The 17,223-nt window shown below is 45.1% G+C and overlaps 1 protein-coding gene across 5 annotated transcripts; it reads left to right on the forward strand.

Annotated features, from left to right (window-relative positions):
* The first annotated feature begins 40 nt into the window (after window positions 1-40).
* Window positions 41-17,108, forward strand: fggy (FGGY carbohydrate kinase domain containing). Of its 5 annotated transcripts, XM_016530595.1 has the most exons (18): window positions 496-711; window positions 1,255-1,447; window positions 1,558-1,669; window positions 3,989-4,140; window positions 4,214-4,302; window positions 6,180-6,295; window positions 6,365-6,493; window positions 7,902-8,005; window positions 8,091-8,198; window positions 8,312-8,373; window positions 8,446-8,596; window positions 9,102-9,176; window positions 9,802-9,923; window positions 12,247-12,256; window positions 14,024-14,107; window positions 16,574-16,635; window positions 16,740-16,886; window positions 16,928-17,108. In XM_016530595.1, the coding sequence occupies exons 2-17, from the start codon at window positions 1,268-1,270 to the stop codon at window positions 16,846-16,848; spliced, it is 1,665 nt and encodes a 554-aa protein (XP_016386081.1). In that variant the 5' UTR covers window positions 496-711; window positions 1,255-1,267; the 3' UTR covers window positions 16,849-16,886; window positions 16,928-17,108. The 5 variants fall into 5 exon arrangements, with proteins under 5 accessions (XP_016386084.1, XP_016386081.1, XP_016386082.1 ...); XM_016530598.1 differs by lacking the exon at window positions 496-711 and adding an exon at window positions 41-172 and having other exon boundaries at window positions 16,740-17,108; XM_016530596.1 differs by having other exon boundaries at window positions 496-781; window positions 16,740-17,108.
* The last annotated feature ends 115 nt before the right edge of the window (window positions 17,109-17,223 follow it).

Below are 17,223 nucleotides of genomic sequence, written 5' to 3' on the forward strand. Positions count from 1 at the left end.
GACTGGTAACTGTCTTTACTGTCTGAAACTCTGACTAAAGTCCTGCTGAAGCGACTGTGAGCCGCTCTTATTCCTCCAGACTGACACTCGACACAGTTACAGGTACAGTTTACTGCCGGAACACAAGATTCACAGCGATATACAAACAGAGAAGCCAGCTGCGCACGAGACCGTCAGATATTTCTTATATAGCCTACACACACACACACACACACACACACACTCTCTCTCTCTCTCTCACACACACACTCTCTCCCTCACACACACACAATCTTTGTCTCTATCTCTCTCTCTCACACACACACACACACTCTCACACAGGCTTACGCTGAAAACAACAAAATGGAACCTCAAGGTTGATCTAGGAAAATGTGTGCAAATGTATAGGGCCCCATTCCTATATTTTGCCTGGGGCCCCCAATTCACTAAATCCGCTCCTGCCCATGTGCACCTGCATACCCTGCATACAAGACCTGGACCTGATCCAGACTGATAAACGCATGTAAAGGAATGCTCGATTATTTGGTCATTCATTATCCTGATCGCTCGTGATTCGCTTTCGCTCTTTTTGGTCGCGCTCGAGCGCCGTAACCGATCCTCCAAAGTACATGATGTTTACTGTCTTTACTCTCTGAAACTCTGACTAAAGTCCTGCTGAAGCGACTGTGAGCCGCTCTTATTCCTCCAGACTGACACTCGACACAGTTACAGGTACAGTTTACTGCCGGAACACAAGATTCACAGCGATATACAAACAGAGAAGCCAGCTGCGCACGAGACCGTCAGATATTTCTTATATAGCCTACACACACACACACACACACACACACACTCTCTCTCTCACATTCAAGGCCTTCACAGCCAGACTGAAGCCCCCTGATGCTGAGATCTCGATGCCCAGGTAAGTGTAGCTGCTGCTGTGCTCTAGGACTTCTCCTCTGTAACTGAACTGGCATCTGCTTCTCTGAGACCTGGCCTTCTTCTGGAACACCATGACCGTGGTTTTGTCCAGGTTGACCATCAGTGCCCATTCCTCACAGTACTGTTCCAGCAGGGCCAGGCTGTGCTGGAGACCCTCGGCTGTGGGGGACAGCAGAACCAGGTCGTCTGCATACAGCAGGCATTTGACTTTGTAAATATCTGTTAAACTGTAATTGATCAAAGCTGAATTTTCAGCATCATTACTCCAGTCTTCAGTGTCACATGATCCTTGCCGCGTGTGTGTGTGTGCGTGTGTGTGTGTGTGTGTTGCAGGTCACGCGGTGACATGAGCAGGTATTATGTTGGCGTGGACGTGGGCACTGCCAGTGTGCGAGCGGCTCTGGCCACGCGGGACGGTCACATCACACACACAGCAGAGGAGCCGGTTAACATTTGGGAGCCGTGTGCTGATCATTACGAGCAGTCATCAGAGGATATCTGGAGCAAATGCTGCAGGACTGTGAAGGTGAGCAGCGATGATCGCACTCCTGCATCACTGTCGCGCAAACATCTCTGCATAGATCTTCATGTTGAGTAATCTTTTTTCAGTGTTTGACTTTGTTCATGTTGTTATAGCGAGTGACTCAGGACGTTGATGTGGAGTCTGTTCGAGGGATCGGCTTTGATGCCACCTGCTCCTTGGTGGCTCTGGACCGGCACTTCCAGCCTGTGGCTGTCAATCACACAGGTGCGTGTTTCACGAGTCAGTCACACAGGTGTGTGTTTCACGAGTCAGTGTCACAGGTGTGTGTGTGTTGCACGAGTCAGTCACACAGGCGCGTGTTTCACGAGTCAGTCACAGGTGTGTGTTTCACGAGTCAGTTACACAGGTGCATGTTTCACGATCACAATAACAATAAACATCCCTGCTTGGCCAAAATGTTCAACATGAATGCCTGTGATTGGCTACAGTACTCAACATTGCAAAATCGTGATTTAAAGACACACTTGTACTCGTGTGAAGCATGTACACAAGAACCAATAACCACAAGAAAGAAAGGTTTAGGTTAAAGCAAGCGAGAGGTTTAAGGTATGCATGATGGTAAGTTCACCTTGCTTTTTGAAATACATCCAAGCTCACACATGGTAAAAAACAACAATTATGATATTGTTATAGACAACACGAGTCAGTCACACAGGTGCGCGTGTTTCACGAGTCAGTCACAGGTGTGTGTGTGTTGCACGAGTCAGTCACACAGGCGCGTGTTTCACGAGTCAGTCACAGGTGTGTGTGTGTTTCACGAGTCAGTCACACAGGTGTGTGTTTCACGAGTCAGTCACAGGTGTGTGATTCACGAGTCAGTCACAGGCGCGTGTTTCACGAGTCAGTCACACAAGTGTGTGTGTGTTTCACGAGTCAGTCACACGGGTGTGTTTCACGAGTCAGTCACACGGGTGTGTTTCACGAGTCAGTCACACGGGTGTGTTTCACGAGTCAGTCACACGGGTGTGTTTCACGAGTCAGTCACACGGGTGTGTTTCACGAGTCAGTCACACGGGTGTGTTTCACGAGTCAGTCACACGGGTGTGTTTCACGAGTCAGTCACACGGGTGTGTTTCACGAGTCAGTCACACGGGTGTGTTTCACGAGTCAGTCACACGGGTGTGTTTCACGAGTCAGTCACACGGGTGTGTTTCACGAGTCAGTCACACGGGTGTGTTTCACGAGTCAGTCACACGGGTGTGTTTCACGAGTCAGTCACACGGGTGTGTTTCACGAGTCAGTCACACGGGTGTGTTTCACGAGTCAGTCACACGGGTGTGTTTCACGAGTCAGTCACACGGGTGTGTTTCACGAGTCAGTCACACGGGTGTGTTTCACGAGTCAGTCACACGGGTGTGTTTCACGAGTCAGTCACACGGGTGTGTTTCACGAGTCAGTCACACGGGTGTGTTTCACGAGTCAGTCACACGGGTGTGTTTCACGAGTCAGTCACACGGGTGTGTTTCACGAGTCAGTCACACGGGTGTGTTTCACGAGTCAGTCACACGGGTGTGTTTCACGAGTCAGTCACACGGGTGTGTTTCACGAGTCAGTCACACGGGTGTGTTTCACGAGTCAGTCACACGGGTGTGTTTCACGAGTCAGTCACACGGGTGTGTTTCACGAGTCAGTCACACGGGTGTGTTTCACGAGTCAGTCACACGGGTGTGTTTCACGAGTCAGTCACACGGGTGTGTTTCACGAGTCAGTCACACGGGTGTGTTTCACGAGTCAGTCACACGGGTGTGTTTCACGAGTCAGTCACACGGGTGTGTTTCACGAGTCAGTCACACGGGTGTGTTTCACGAGTCAGTCACACGGGTGTGTTTCACGAGTCAGTCACACGGGTGTGTTTCACGAGTCAGTCACACGGGTGTGTTTCACGAGTCAGTCACACGGGTGTGTTTCACGAGTCAGTCACACGGGTGTGTTTCACGAGTCAGTCACACGGGTGTGTTTCACGAGTCAGTCACACGGGTGTGTTTCACGAGTCAGTCACACGGGTGTGTTTCACGAGTCAGTCACACGGGTGTGTTTCACGAGTCAGTCACACGGGTGTGTTTCACGAGTCAGTCACACGGGTGTGTTTCACGAGTCAGTCACACGGGTGTGTTTCACGAGTCAGTCACACGGGTGTGTTTCACGAGTCAGTCACACGGGTGTGTTTCACGAGTCAGTCACACGGGTGTGTTTCACGAGTCAGTCACACGGGTGTGTTTCACGAGTCAGTCACACGGGTGTGTTTCACGAGTCAGTCACACGGGTGTGTTTCACGAGTCAGTCACACGGGTGTGTTTCACGAGTCAGTCACACGGGTGTGTTTCACGAGTCAGTCACACGGGTGTGTTTCACGAGTCAGTCACACGGGTGTGTTTCACGAGTCAGTCACACGGGTGTGTTTCACGAGTCAGTCACACGGGTGTGTTTCACGAGTCAGTCACACGGGTGTGTTTCACGAGTCAGTCACACAGGTGCGTGTTTCACGAGTCAGTCACAGGTGTGACTTTCATGTGTGTCTCGCAGGTGTGCGGGAGAGGAACGTGCTGATGTGGATGGACCACCGGGCCGCAGAACAAGCCTCTCGGATCACAGCCACCAAACACAGAGTGCTTCAGGGAGTCGGCGGCGTGATGTCGCCCGAAATGCAGCCGCCTAAATTACTGTGGCTCAAAGAGGTGAGGCGTGTGAGCACCACAAACACTCTTATCATCTTGAGTTTCAATCCGCTGTTTTTCATTCTGTGATTAGAATCTGCGGGAAACCTGCTGGAAAGAAGCGGCACACTTCTTTGACCTTCCTGACTTTCTGTCCTGGAAAGCGACAGGCTCTTTGTGCAGGTGAGCTTTCATTAGAACGCTGATGATGCTCTGATCGCTGGAGGGAAATCATCTGGAATATAACAACATCAGGCACTATCTACAAGAAAAAAAAAGTTCAATATATCTCTCAATATTTACATTTATGCATCTAGCAGACGCTTTTATCCAAAGTGACAAATGAATGATGAAAAATATTTCTTTACATAGTTGCATTTAATTATGTAGAAATATTAATATTAATGTAGTTGCTATGAAATAATTTAAGAACAGTTTATTTTCTTTTAAATCAGAGGAGTCATCACTTTAACCTCTTTAGCAAAATAAAATGTTTCATGCAAGACATAAAGACAGCAAAGTTATTTTGTTAAAATAATCAAGACATGTTTTTCATAAAATGAATTAAAGTACAAACGAAACATTTATTCTAGTTTTTATGCACCAGTATTACCAACACATAGTTAAAAAAAAGCAACAATTCCTAACCCTACATAATTGTTTAGCAAGTCATTTTAATACATGAAAAATCAGTGAAATATGTGTCCCTGCAGCACAAAAGCAGTCTTAAGTCGCTGGGGTATATTTGTAGCAATAACCAACAATACATTGTATGGGTCAAAATTATACATTTCTCTTTTATGCCAAAAATCATTAGGATATTAAGATCATGTTCCATGAAGATATTTTGTACATTTCCTACCGTAAATATATCAAAACTTAATGTTTGATTAGTAATATGCATTGCTAAGAACTTCATTTGAACAACTTTAAAGATGATTTTCTCAGTATTTAGATTTTTTTGCACCCTCAGATTCCAGATTTTCAAATAGTTGTATCTCAGCCAAATATTGTCCTATCCTAACAAACCGTACATCAATGGAAAGATTATTTATTCAGCTTTCAGATGATGTATAAATCTCAATTTTGAAAAATTGACACTTAAGACTGGTTTTGTGGTCCAGGGTCACACATTTCTTGTATTTGCAGAGGCTTCTGTGAACATGTTTAGTGATGCAGTGAATTGTTGAATAGAGTTACAAATTGAACATTGATTCATGAAAATGAGCAGCTCTAATGCTGTTTTTACTGCAGTTTAAATGATAAACAGTATTAAAAACTCATTAACAGCCTCATCTTAATGCTCTCCTACTCGCAGGTCACGAGGCAGAAGGATCGCAGAACTATTGTAACAATACAGTCTTTAGCAAACTGAAACCCAATCCTTACGAATAGTTCACCCAAAAATGAACATTTGCAGAAAGTCCATCAGAGATTAGGATGAGTTTGTTTCTTCATCAGATTTGGAGAAATGTAGCATTGCATCAGTGTCTCAGCAATGGATGATCTGCAGTGAATGGGTGCCGTCAGAATGAGAGTCCAAACACCTGATAAAAACATCACAATAATCCACAAGTAATCCACAGCACTCCAGTCCATCAGTTAACATCTGGAGAAGACAAAAGCTGAAACAAATCCGATTTGTGGATTATTGTGATGTTTTTATCAGCTGTTTGGACTCTCATTCTGATGGCACCCATTCACTGCAAAGCATCCATTGCTGAGACACTGATGCAGTGCTACATTTCTACAAACCTGATGAAGAAACAAACTCATCCTAATCATCCTAATTTTTCATTTTCAGTACTTTTTCGTTAAATGGCACCCATTCACTGCAGAGCATCCATTGCTGAGACACTGATGCAGTGCTACATTTCTACAAACCTGATGAAGAAACAAACTCATCCTGATCTTGGATGGCCTGAGAGTGAGCACATTTTCATTTTTAGCTGAACAATTTCTTTAACGATCAAGCAAAGTCTAATGAGAGTCATGTATATCTCCAGTGAAGTGATGGTGAATATCGAGCAGCTAAACAGCAGCTGTGTCTCCTGACGCAGGTCTTTATGTACTCTGGTGTGTAAGTGGACCTATTCTCCATCTGACGGCTGGGACGACTCGTTCTGGAGCGCCATCGGTCTGGAGGACCTGATGGAGAACAGTTACTCTAAAATAGGTAGGAGAGAATCGTGCTCCGGGTAGGTTGAGCTGGTTCTGCTGACTGAGGTCTTGTCTTGTGCTGAAGGCCAGCAGGCGTGTTGTCCAGGGGCTCCAGTAGGACGAGGTCTGACCGCAGCGGCGGCTGCAGATCTGGGTCTGATTCAGGGCACCGCTGTGGGTGCTTCGCTCATAGACGCTCACGCAGGAGGCTTAGGTACAGATCCACACACTCCTCAAACTAATGCTGTGCTCGCTCAGACAACACACACAGCTTAGCGTTCAGACAGTTTCATTTCGTTCTTATCGAGTTAAAAACACAAATAAATGCACAGCCATTTGCACTCTGCATGGAAAACATTTATATGAACGCGCTGTTGCACCTCTGAGAACTTTTAAGGCTTATTCTGTGGCGTTTATATAAGCCTTTTGACGTGTTGTCACAGAGCTGTAAAAACGGTTATGCTCACCAAGTGAATGAATCGCGTTTGTGCCGAACTCTTATTACAAAGCAAAAACAAACACTCTTCTTCGATCCATGAACGTTTCTCTCAGTTAATGTGCAGCGATGTCATCTCACAGTCTGAAGCGTCTGTCATAGCAAATCAACACATGCTGTTGTGAGTTAATGTGCTCGATGTCATCTCACAGTCTGTAACGTCTGTCACAGCAAATCAACACATGCTGTTGTGAATAATTAAGCAAAGCGTCTTCTCATAGGATAAGAACACGCAGTGTCATGAATAATTTAATAGACACCGACGCGTCATCGATGTACTATAGTCCATTGCCACGTCACAAATTGTGACGTCAACACGATGTAGATTTTAAACCCGGAAGATGAAAATAGCGCAAAGCTTAAAATTAACCAGTTTTCTCCAACAGTTAAAATTATGGGATGCTAACATTGTCTTCTATGATGTGCAACACAAACACCTCTGCTACAATCTCAGAAAAAGTAGTCTGGGGTTTCATGACCCTTTAAGGCAAAACAAAACCAGTGTTTTTTTTTTGTTTTGTTTTTTTATGCACTGGTCAATGTTGAGATTTTGGTCTGTTTTGCTTCCATATCATGTCTTCTTTCAGACTAGTGGAGAAAAAACTTACAAAATACACATTGAAGTGTTTATTTTAATGCGATTTATCTGTTTGCGTCTGTAGATTTAAACTCCAATCTATATATTTAGTTTTTTTTCTCTTACATGCACCAAAACTTAGTTTTATTCCTCTCTGTATTCTGAAGGTTTGTTCGTATATCATTCACACGGATTTATACAACATTTTACTCATAAACATGGTGAAAATGTGTTTGTTTTCTGTCTGTTCACAGTATTTTCTGATTTATGGAAAAACCTTTAAAATGTCAACAAAATCTAACAAGATTATGAATCTGGATTTATTCAGTCTTCAGATTTATGTTGTGGAAATGTATGCAAATTAGTTCATATTTAATTAGATAATGCCTCATTTGCATATGTAAACATAAGCTTTCAGAATACTACAATGGTTCCCATTCTTGTTGTAATTGATGAGCTGGGGAAGTGTGGTGGTAAGTATTAGATTTCTGTCCTCTGCTCCGCTGTACAGTCGTGTGTGTAATTCCAGTGATTTCTCTGGTTGTGTAGGGCTGATGGGAGCAGACGTGACGGGGCATCACCTGCCCTGCGAGCATCGGCCGGTCTCGTCCCGTATGGCCCTCATATGCGGCACGTCTTCATGTCACATGGCTGTGAGCTTCATTCTGACGTGACGCTGTGTCTGTGTCAGATCTAGTGATGGTTGAATCTCAGCGTGTGTTTGTGTTGGTCTCTCAGGTCAGCACACAGCCGCTGTTCGTCCCCGGGGTCTGGGGCCCGTATCTCTCCGCCATGCTGCCGGGGCTGTGGCTCAATGAGGGAGGACAGAGCGCCACGGGACGCCTGGTGAGAGCCGAGCGCTTCAGAATCATGAGCATTCGCATTTGTACTGAACACATCATTATGAAACACACCATCAAACTGCAAATGAGCTGCAGGGATCTGACGTGTGTTTTCAGGTGGAGCATGTGGTGAGAGGACACGCGGCGTACAGGCAGCTGGAGGAGCAGGCGGAGCGCAGGTGTGTGTCTGTCAATCATCCTCGTCTGATCTCTCTGATCTCAGTCTCATTTCACCGGTTTGCTCCGTGCAGCGGGAAGCAGGTTTACTCGTACCTGAACGCTCACCTGGAGAGCATGAGCGCAGACGCAGTGCAGCTGGAGCAGCTGACGGCCCGCCTGCACGTCTGGCCTGATTTCCACGGCAACCGCTCTCCTCTGGCCGACCAGACGGCCCGCGGCGCGGTGAGCAGCAGGACACGCCTCCTCCGGCGCTGATCCGCATCATCAGTGTCTGCATCACGATTCACTGCTGATCACAAGATACAGAACAGGAAGATTATTTGGAGGAACTTTGAGATTGTCGAGATATTATTTTCATTACAATTAGATGCAAATTAAAGGGTGTTGCTATGTACTTTCTAGGATGTCGTGTTGTGAGTGCTAAGCTGTTGCTAGGGTGTTCTTAGTGGTTGCTAGGGTGTTGCTAGGATGAATAATTAGAATGGGGAACAAAATCCTTCCAAATTAACCTTTGAATGCATTATAATGGTTAATGGGAATGTTTTTTAGTATCTCCCCCCCCCCTTAACATCTTAATGGCACTAGAAAGAACTTGATTTTGTTGGTCAAATAAAATGTGTTCTTTTTTTAAGGTGTTAAGGAAATATAAAAGATTATTTTATGTTTTTGGACTAATTTCTGAAGTGCTAGATAGTGGTTTGATGTGTTTACTGATGCGTTTGTGCAGGTTGTGGGTCTCACTTTATCACAGACACTGGATGATCTGGCTCTGCTGTATCTCGCAACTCTTCAGGCCATCGCTGTAAGACACACACACACTCACACTCACTCACACACACACTCACACTCATTCACACACACACACTCACACTCACACACATTCACATTTTAACAATTTATTTAAGTCCACTTAAAATAAATAACTTACAGGGACATAAATATTATAGATGCAGTTAGATACATGTACAAAATCATGGACCAATGGCATGCAACAGGTCTTCACAATATTAAGCATATCACTCAGTTGTTATGGGTATAAATAACAGCGTCTCCGCCATGTATGACGGCTGCCTATGATAGAGGACAAAGCACAGTACTTTGTTAGCCGTTTAGCCCTCTTTTTGGGCATCCCAAGTTGTTGAAACCCTCTTACAACCAGCCTGTGTGTGTTACACATACACTCACACACACTCACTCACTCACACACACACTCATACACTCACACACACACAACACACACTTACACGTCACACACTCACTCACACACACACTCATACACACACTTACACGTCACACACACACTCATACACTCACTCACACACAACACACACTTACACGTCACACACACACACACTCACACGGATGCTCCTTTAAGAAAATGATCACATCTTCCAGTGTTAATGTGAATATGTCTCTGTTGTGTGAAGCTCGGCACCAGACACATCATAGACGCCATGAGAGCGGCAGGACATGACATCACAACCCTCTTCCTGTGTGGAGGACTGAGCAAGAATGCCCTGTTTGTGCAGACACATGCCAACACTACAGGTGACTGCACTCATGTCTGCATCACTGACCTGCGCAGACGACATCCTCACGTCATCACATTACACACAGAGTCTGAGCACTGAACCTCATCACATGAAGACAGGCAGCACTGTGTGTGTTTGGGGTTAGTGGATGATGTGGGTAGTTAATGTGATTCTCTACACCGGTGTGATCTGTGAGAACTGACTTCATACATCCAGCCTCCAAGATATTCTTGATGGCCGTTCTGTGCTTCCAGGGGACAGTAAGTTCCAGTAAAACCACTTGCTTTGTAGACTCTGATGTTAACACCATGTCTGGGCGGAACAAAGTGTTTGCGACGTTTTTTGGGAACTTAAGCTGCCTTCCTAGATCTACCTGGAGCTGCCAGTCCCGTGTGGTGGCAAGAATCCCTCCCGTGGAGCTAGGCCGACCCTGTGCCTTCTGCCCAGCTCTGAAGAAGGTGATGTACTGTTTGGGGGTGTGCTGACTCTTACCATCTTGAATCACTCATCACAATGTGCTGATTGTCTCCGTCAGAGACCTTAAGTCCCCCAGTGCCTTCGAACAACAACTGAGGATGTGCCCCAGGGTGCCCCTCTTCTGGCAAAGTTGGCACTCTGGAGTATTTGCCATTCCCCGGGCTATACAGGTTAGATGGGCTGGGGAGAACATCATAAACTGATTGATTGAGAAACTTAATGCGCAATGGTTCAGCTCTCCAGAGCTCCGTCCAGGTGATCTTGCGAGGCTCTACATGCTCCCATCTGGTCCAGGCTCCTTGCTTGTACGTGCCCGACCATCTTACTGTAGTGTTCTTCCTCCACCTCTGCTCGTATCTCATCCTGTACCAGTTGACGTTTCTCCTTCCCATGGCTTTTGTCATAAAGTGGTTGGGGAAAACTGCCCAGTCCTGCCCGCCTCACTGCCACAGTGCCCACCAAGATGTTATGCCACAGCCGTGCCTCTGCTCTATCTACAGCAACCTGAGCCTGCCATGTCTTCATGAGGATTCCTGTAGTCGCGACTTTAATGTCGGAGGAGTCTCGGTACATCATAACCTCCCTGGCTTAAGTAACTTTGAACTCCTCCACTAGGCCACTTATAAGAAGCTGGAGCTTGGTGGAATGCCCATACAGGGCAATACTGCTTAGAGAGCGAGGGAGCCCCAACCACCTCCGGAGGAACTGACTGATAGTTTTCTCTATGGCTTCCACTGTTGTCATTGGCGCCTCGTACACTAGAAGAGGCCAGAGCAGCCTTGGCAGAACTGCATGTTGATATACCCAGACTTTGAACTTTCCTGGAAGCCTCGATTTATCTATCACAGTGAGCCAGGCAGTAAAATCGCTCCGGGTTTGTTGCGTTGTGGTTGTGTCCTTCAGGAAACTGTCAAAGATCTTGCCCAGGCTCTTGACCGTTTTTTCTGTCACTGTTGGAATCTGAGTCCCTCCCAGGGTAAAGCGGAACTGGTCAGCCACTTTTCCCTATTTCAGCACTAGAGACCTGGACTTGTCTGGTTTAAAACTCATCCTTGCCCATGTGATGAGCTATTTGAGTCCTCGAAGAAGCCATCTGCACCCAGAAACAGATGTTGGGGCTGCCAAGTACCAGATCTAGACATTGGGCCTCTACATTCCACCTCTGCTGGCTTGACGATCATGTTCCTGGCTAATGCAAAGAGTGGCACTGAGATTGTGCAGCCAGTGATTATACCCTTCTCCAGTCGGTGCCATGAAGATATTAGTGACCCTGAGGAGACTCTCAACCTAAAGTCACTATAATAGTCCAGAATTATGTTACTAATCATCTCTGGAACATGGTGTCTTGTCATTGCTGTCTCGACGAGCTTGTGTGGGATGGAACCATAGGCATTTGATAGATCTAGCCAGAGTGCTGCAAGGTCTCCTCTGCTTTCTCTTGCCTCCCGGATCAACTGGGTCACTATTCATGTATGCTCCAGGCACCCCTGGGACTCCCGCCTTCTGTACTGAGGTATCTATATGCATTCTTTAGGAGGAACTCAGTTAGACGTTGGGCCACAATCTTAAAGAAGATCTTCCCTTCGACGCTGAGCAACGAAATGATACGAAACTGCTCTGTTACTTGAATCCTCTTCTTTTGGTATCCATATACCCTCTGCATGTCTCCACTACGCAGCAACCTTTCCTCTTCGCCAGATCACCTTCAAGATCCTCCAGAGACACACTAGGAGCCTAGGGCACTGCTTATAGACCTTATAAGGTACTCCACTGGGACCTGGGACAGAGCTAGCTCTTGCAGTTTTGACTGCTTCTTTGACTTCTTTCAGGGTAGGCTCAGAGATGTTAAATTGGGTCTCTGGTTCTGCAGGTGTTACCAGTTCTTCACACAGGCCAAGGTCTTGCTCCCTCAAATTGTCACTAAAGGTGAAACTGAGATGGTGATTGACTTCTTCTGCAGAGCAAATGAGTTGGCCACTCCGCTTCTGTCCCAGTAGTCTCTTGGCAAAGCCAAAGGGTTTGGCAATAAAAGCACTGCACTTTCAGGCCCTCTCCTTGCCCTTCCTACGATGCCACTCAGCCCGCCTCAGTGTAATGAGCCTCCTCCTTATGATGTCTGTTAGGTCTGACAAGGCAGCTTTCTCCTTCTCCTCAGCCAACTTGAATTGGCGCTTCGGGGATCTGAGTTTCAGCTGGCTGATCTTGTGTTCCCGCCGGTTTGGTCTTGCTGGATCACTTGTTCCCTGCTTCTCCGAGGTGCCAAACCGTTCTGAGCCTATGCTCATTATGAGGGTGCACATAGTCTGGAGTTTCTGGTCCCGCATTCCCCTTCGATGTCACCTCCAGTATCTTATCTACATCCTCATCCAACTGGAGCCACTTCTTCTTATTAGCGGCAGGCCACTTCATTCGATGCTGTTCTGACGTCCTGCTTTGTGGGGGGACTTGTGTTGCATGGAGGTTCTGGGCACTGTGGGGTGACGCCGAGCCGGGCTCCTCCTCAGTCTGACCAAGTTCTGTAGTCAGCACCACAAAACTTGTAGTGCTGGCTCCTGCTCCTGTGCGTTGCTTCACTTGTTCCCTCCTCAATCAGGCAATTTTTGTCTGGTGGATCTTCAGACCTCTATGATTTCTACACCCCTTTCCACATACAAACTGCACCCGTAATCGATTTTCCATTTGCTTGGTTCGTTACCAATTGGTCCGCCCTATTGGGATGCTCATCCTCCCGCCCTCTCGGGCATCCCTGGGGGTATAGTTCTGAAGGGTTCTTCGTAGCTTATTTGGGTGTTCCCTCACTCTAGCTGTAGTTTGGGTTGCTAGCCCTTGCTGCTGTCTTTCCGTGCTGTCTTCTGTCTCCAGCCGTTCTTTTCATGGACGTCATCCAGTCTTTCCTGGAGGTCATTGGCAGAGCCAGAAGTGATCATTATAACATACACCTTCTGGTGCTACTTGGACACGTCTTCAGTGAAGAACCCGGGGTATATATCATGGTAGTATTTTTTTGCTGACTTAAATGTAATAAAAACTGCTGCATTACAATAATTGTTAATGTAATATAATATTGATAACTAGACATACATTTTTCTGAAGAAAATGTCAGTGGTGCCTGCCGTGGCGGAACTCAGCACTAGGCAGTCTCTATGATGTTCAGAATGATTGCTAGGGCGTTGCTATGTGGTTGTTAGGCAGTTGCTATGTTGTTCTGGGTGGTCGCTTGCTAGGGTGTTGTGGGTCACCAAAATCACCTGATTCAAACACAGTCAGATGAACAGAAGTGAGCAATCCTGCAGTGTTTCAGACACACACAGATGCTTGATCTCTCGGTTCTGTGCTCATTATGAAGCATGTATTGTGTGTGTGCGTGCGTGTGAGTGTGTGTGAGAGTGTGAGTGTGTGTGTGTGTGTGAGACTGTTTGTGCGTGTGTGTGTGTCTGTGTGTGTGTGCGTGCGTGTGAGAGTGTGAGTGTGTGTGAGAGTGTGAGTGTGTGTGTGTGTGTGTGAGACTGTGTTTGTGCGTGTGTGTGTGTCTGTGTGTGAGTGTGTGTGAGAGTGTGAGTGTGTGTGTGTGTGTGTGAGACTGTGTTTGTGCGTGTGTGTGTGTCTGTGTGTGAGTGTGTGTGAGAGTGTGAGTGTGTGTGTGCTGCCGGCGGAGCGAGAGGCTGTGCTGCTGGGAGCCGCTGTGATCGGAGCCTGTGCTTCATCTGACTGCAGCTCCATACAGGTACAAACAGCCCTCACTAACACATCATTCTAGGATGTCATGTGAAGAGCAAGATTTGATGTGAGACCGTTACCTGTGTGATGCCTCTTTGTAAATCAGCACCACTATCTCACTATATAGTAAGTCAATAGTAGCCTACCACTTAAACTAGTACCAAGTAAACACAGAAATGTTTTAAATCTTTCTGCAGTACAGTTCAAATCGGTACACATTACTATTGGATTAACAGAATATTGTCATGTAGGGGATTTACAGTTAAGGCCCAAGGACCAGTTAGGAAGAATAGAGACCAGGAGTCAGAGATGCAATCAATTGAAGAAAAATGTAGCACTCGGCCACCGAGTGACATGACTTGCCTTAAAGAGACTTTGACTCAATACAGCAGTGATTCTACTCTAACAAAGGTCACTAACTACGTCATCACTTTAGATTAAAGGATTCTGGTTGGTTGAAACATAGATAAACTTGGAGAATCTCCACACATGGATATAGTTCAAAGCATATCTCTGAAGATTATTGAGGTGACAACTGAGGTCCAGTTTTCAGCGTGAAGTGTCTCACCGAAGGCATATATCAGCACATCTGAAAACATCCATTCAGTCTTGGGAGCAGCTGTTATTTACCTCACTGAAGCCTAATTCTGTGAACACAGATGGCAACACACACACACAGTCACACACACACACACACACACACTCTCTCTCTCTCTCTCTCTCTCTCTCACACACACACATACACACACTCTCTCTCTCTCTCATAGCAAAATGTGGTAGTTCTGTATGTTGTTTCAGGGTTGGCATTATCTGAGGTCCTCTGAGGGGTTGGCGTCATCTCTTCTCAGGTGTTCTGGATGCAGACTGAAGCTTGTGTAAATCCTAGTTACCACGGGATGTCAATCCCAGCAGAAACAGAGAAACAAATAGAGACAGAATTAGCGTAGCTGCTGTTCCAACCAAGCAAAATTGATTTGTTTAACCCAAACTAAAGAATAATAATGTGCATTTGATCAGATATAACTGCAGTACAAGATTATTGTACACACACTCTCACTCTCACACACACAAACACACTCACACACACACACTCTCACACACACAAACACACTCACACACACACTCTCACACACACACACAGACACACACACACTCTCACACACACAAACACACACACAGAATACACAACTTTGTCAAGGTTGAGTGGCTCAGGCTTGTACTCTTATCAGGTGCTTCCCAGATCACGCAGTTTCTCCGAGAGAAAGGCAGAGAATTCCAGACAATATTCAACTTTATTCTTTAATGTACAGGATTAGAGAAGAAAGCGAATGTTCTAACTGTACTTTTGTCCCGTAGCAGAGCCCCTGATGAGCTTTAGTGATGTAGGGAGGAGTGAATATATGCTTAGCATATGGAGAGAGTTCTCTGGAAAACAAGGAGAGAGCAGATTCCTGTTACAACATACTTCTGAATGCCTAACTACTAAGAGATCCTATACTCATAACTTTATTCGGTCAGCTGAAATCTAGGTTAAATACTGATTAATACTGGGATTAAGAACCACTCAAAAGGATATATATGAAAGCGGCCGTGGATCCAGGAATCCAGTTCTTCAGTTATTATTATCAAGTGTTACTGTTAATTAGAAAAAAATAAAAGTATTGGCTCAACACTGAGGATTGGTGGTCAGGCCAGAAGATCATAAATAAGTTATTTCATTGTTTTTGACCTGTGTAACCTTACGATACCAACATTTTAGAAACCAGTGAAATTTTTCAATTCTTATTTCCAATTTAGGATCACAACACAAACTAATACTGGCATGACTAAAATAAAGATCAAACATTAAACTCAAGACATGTGAAGTCAATGATAAAATAAGAACTGCTACAAAATGACAAGCAATAGCACAAATAAATGCAATAGAACAAAGATGCAGGTTAAATAAACAGTACTGCTTGTGAAGTAAATATACACAGATAGCTCTGAAAGCTACAGAAGTCTAGTTCCGAGCAGTGAGTGATTCTTCTTTTGCCGTTAGTTTAATATGATTAACAGCGAACAGAAGGTATGAGGCTGCTGTCATTTTAAGACCTAATCCATTATATTGACACACATCCGATATTTTCTTAACCGTTTACATTCACTTAAGACATAGTTGACTGTGTTTTCGTGAATACTCAAGACGGGCTTTTTGACATCATTGTGTGTGTATTTGCATGAATGTATTTAAATGAAGACACAAAAGAGAACTCAATCCTGTACTTGCAGACAGACAGAAGGACTGAAGTCCCCTAAAAAAGCTCTAGAACCTTCCCTGAGAGCGTCAGATGAGAACTGAACTGAGCTGAATTCATCTGAATAATGACACTATTGTCTTCTGCAGAGCTGTTTATTTCTGTGACGCTGCATTATATAAAGCACTATAGAAATAAATGTGACTTGACAAAGGAGCATCCTGGTGTCTTTCTAGGAAGCAATGAGGAGAATGACCAGAATCGGGCGTGTTGTGAGACCAAACCCTGAGCTCGAGAGGTGAGGTTCATTCTTTTATTCTGTCAGTACCAAGACACGCATATCTCAGGATTCTTGTGCATCAGTGTCTGTAACCATACGAATGAATGTTGGTGTGTGTAAAGCTTCTACAGGAGGAAGTACGCCGTGTTTCTGCGCCTTTATGATCATCAGAAGGAGTGTGTGGCGCTGATGGAGACCGAAGCAGAGCAGATTAAACACGGAGATCCTTGAGCTGAAGACCAAAAACAGCTTTTCATTCATCTACTAAGATACTTTTACTGAACACACAAATACTCAAAGTACTTTAAGGGTTCAGCCTTTTACACCTAAATATCACCCAAATAAAATCTGTTAAAACACTTCAGGTAAAAGTGGTTGACCACAGCTACTCACAAGAGAAACCAAGTCTGTTTTAAAGATCAGTTTAACATGATTTATTTGTGTGTGTGTGTGTGTGTGTTTTAAAAACTGAACATCAGTTCACAAATAAAATACACATATTGAAATTTGTCACTTTGTTCTTATAGTTATTTTGGAATGTAAACATGCTTAAAATACTAACTTGATATATACTTAGTTTTAATAAATCATTAATTACTGGCAACT

Source organism: Sinocyclocheilus rhinocerous, unplaced genomic scaffold (genome assembly GCF_001515625.1).
Source record: "Sinocyclocheilus rhinocerous isolate Xijiao unplaced genomic scaffold, SAMN03320098_v1.1 scaffold4319, whole genome shotgun sequence".
In the NCBI taxonomy this organism is placed as follows: Eukaryota; Metazoa; Chordata; class Actinopteri; order Cypriniformes; family Cyprinidae; genus Sinocyclocheilus; species Sinocyclocheilus rhinocerous.

Excerpts from the sequence above, each read along its gene's own strand:
- fggy (XM_016530598.1), top strand. The coding sequence starts at position 1,268 with ATGAGCAGGTATTATGTTGGCGTGGACGTGGGCACTGCCAGTGTGCGA. Across the intron at positions 4,141-4,213 it reads AATTACTGTGGCTCAAAGAG|AATCTGCGGGAAACCTGCTG; the intron begins GTGAGGCGTGTG and ends TTCTGTGATTAG. Across the intron at positions 8,374-8,445 it reads GAGGAGCAGGCGGAGCGCAG|CGGGAAGCAGGTTTACTCGT; the intron begins GTGTGTGTCTGT and ends TGCTCCGTGCAG.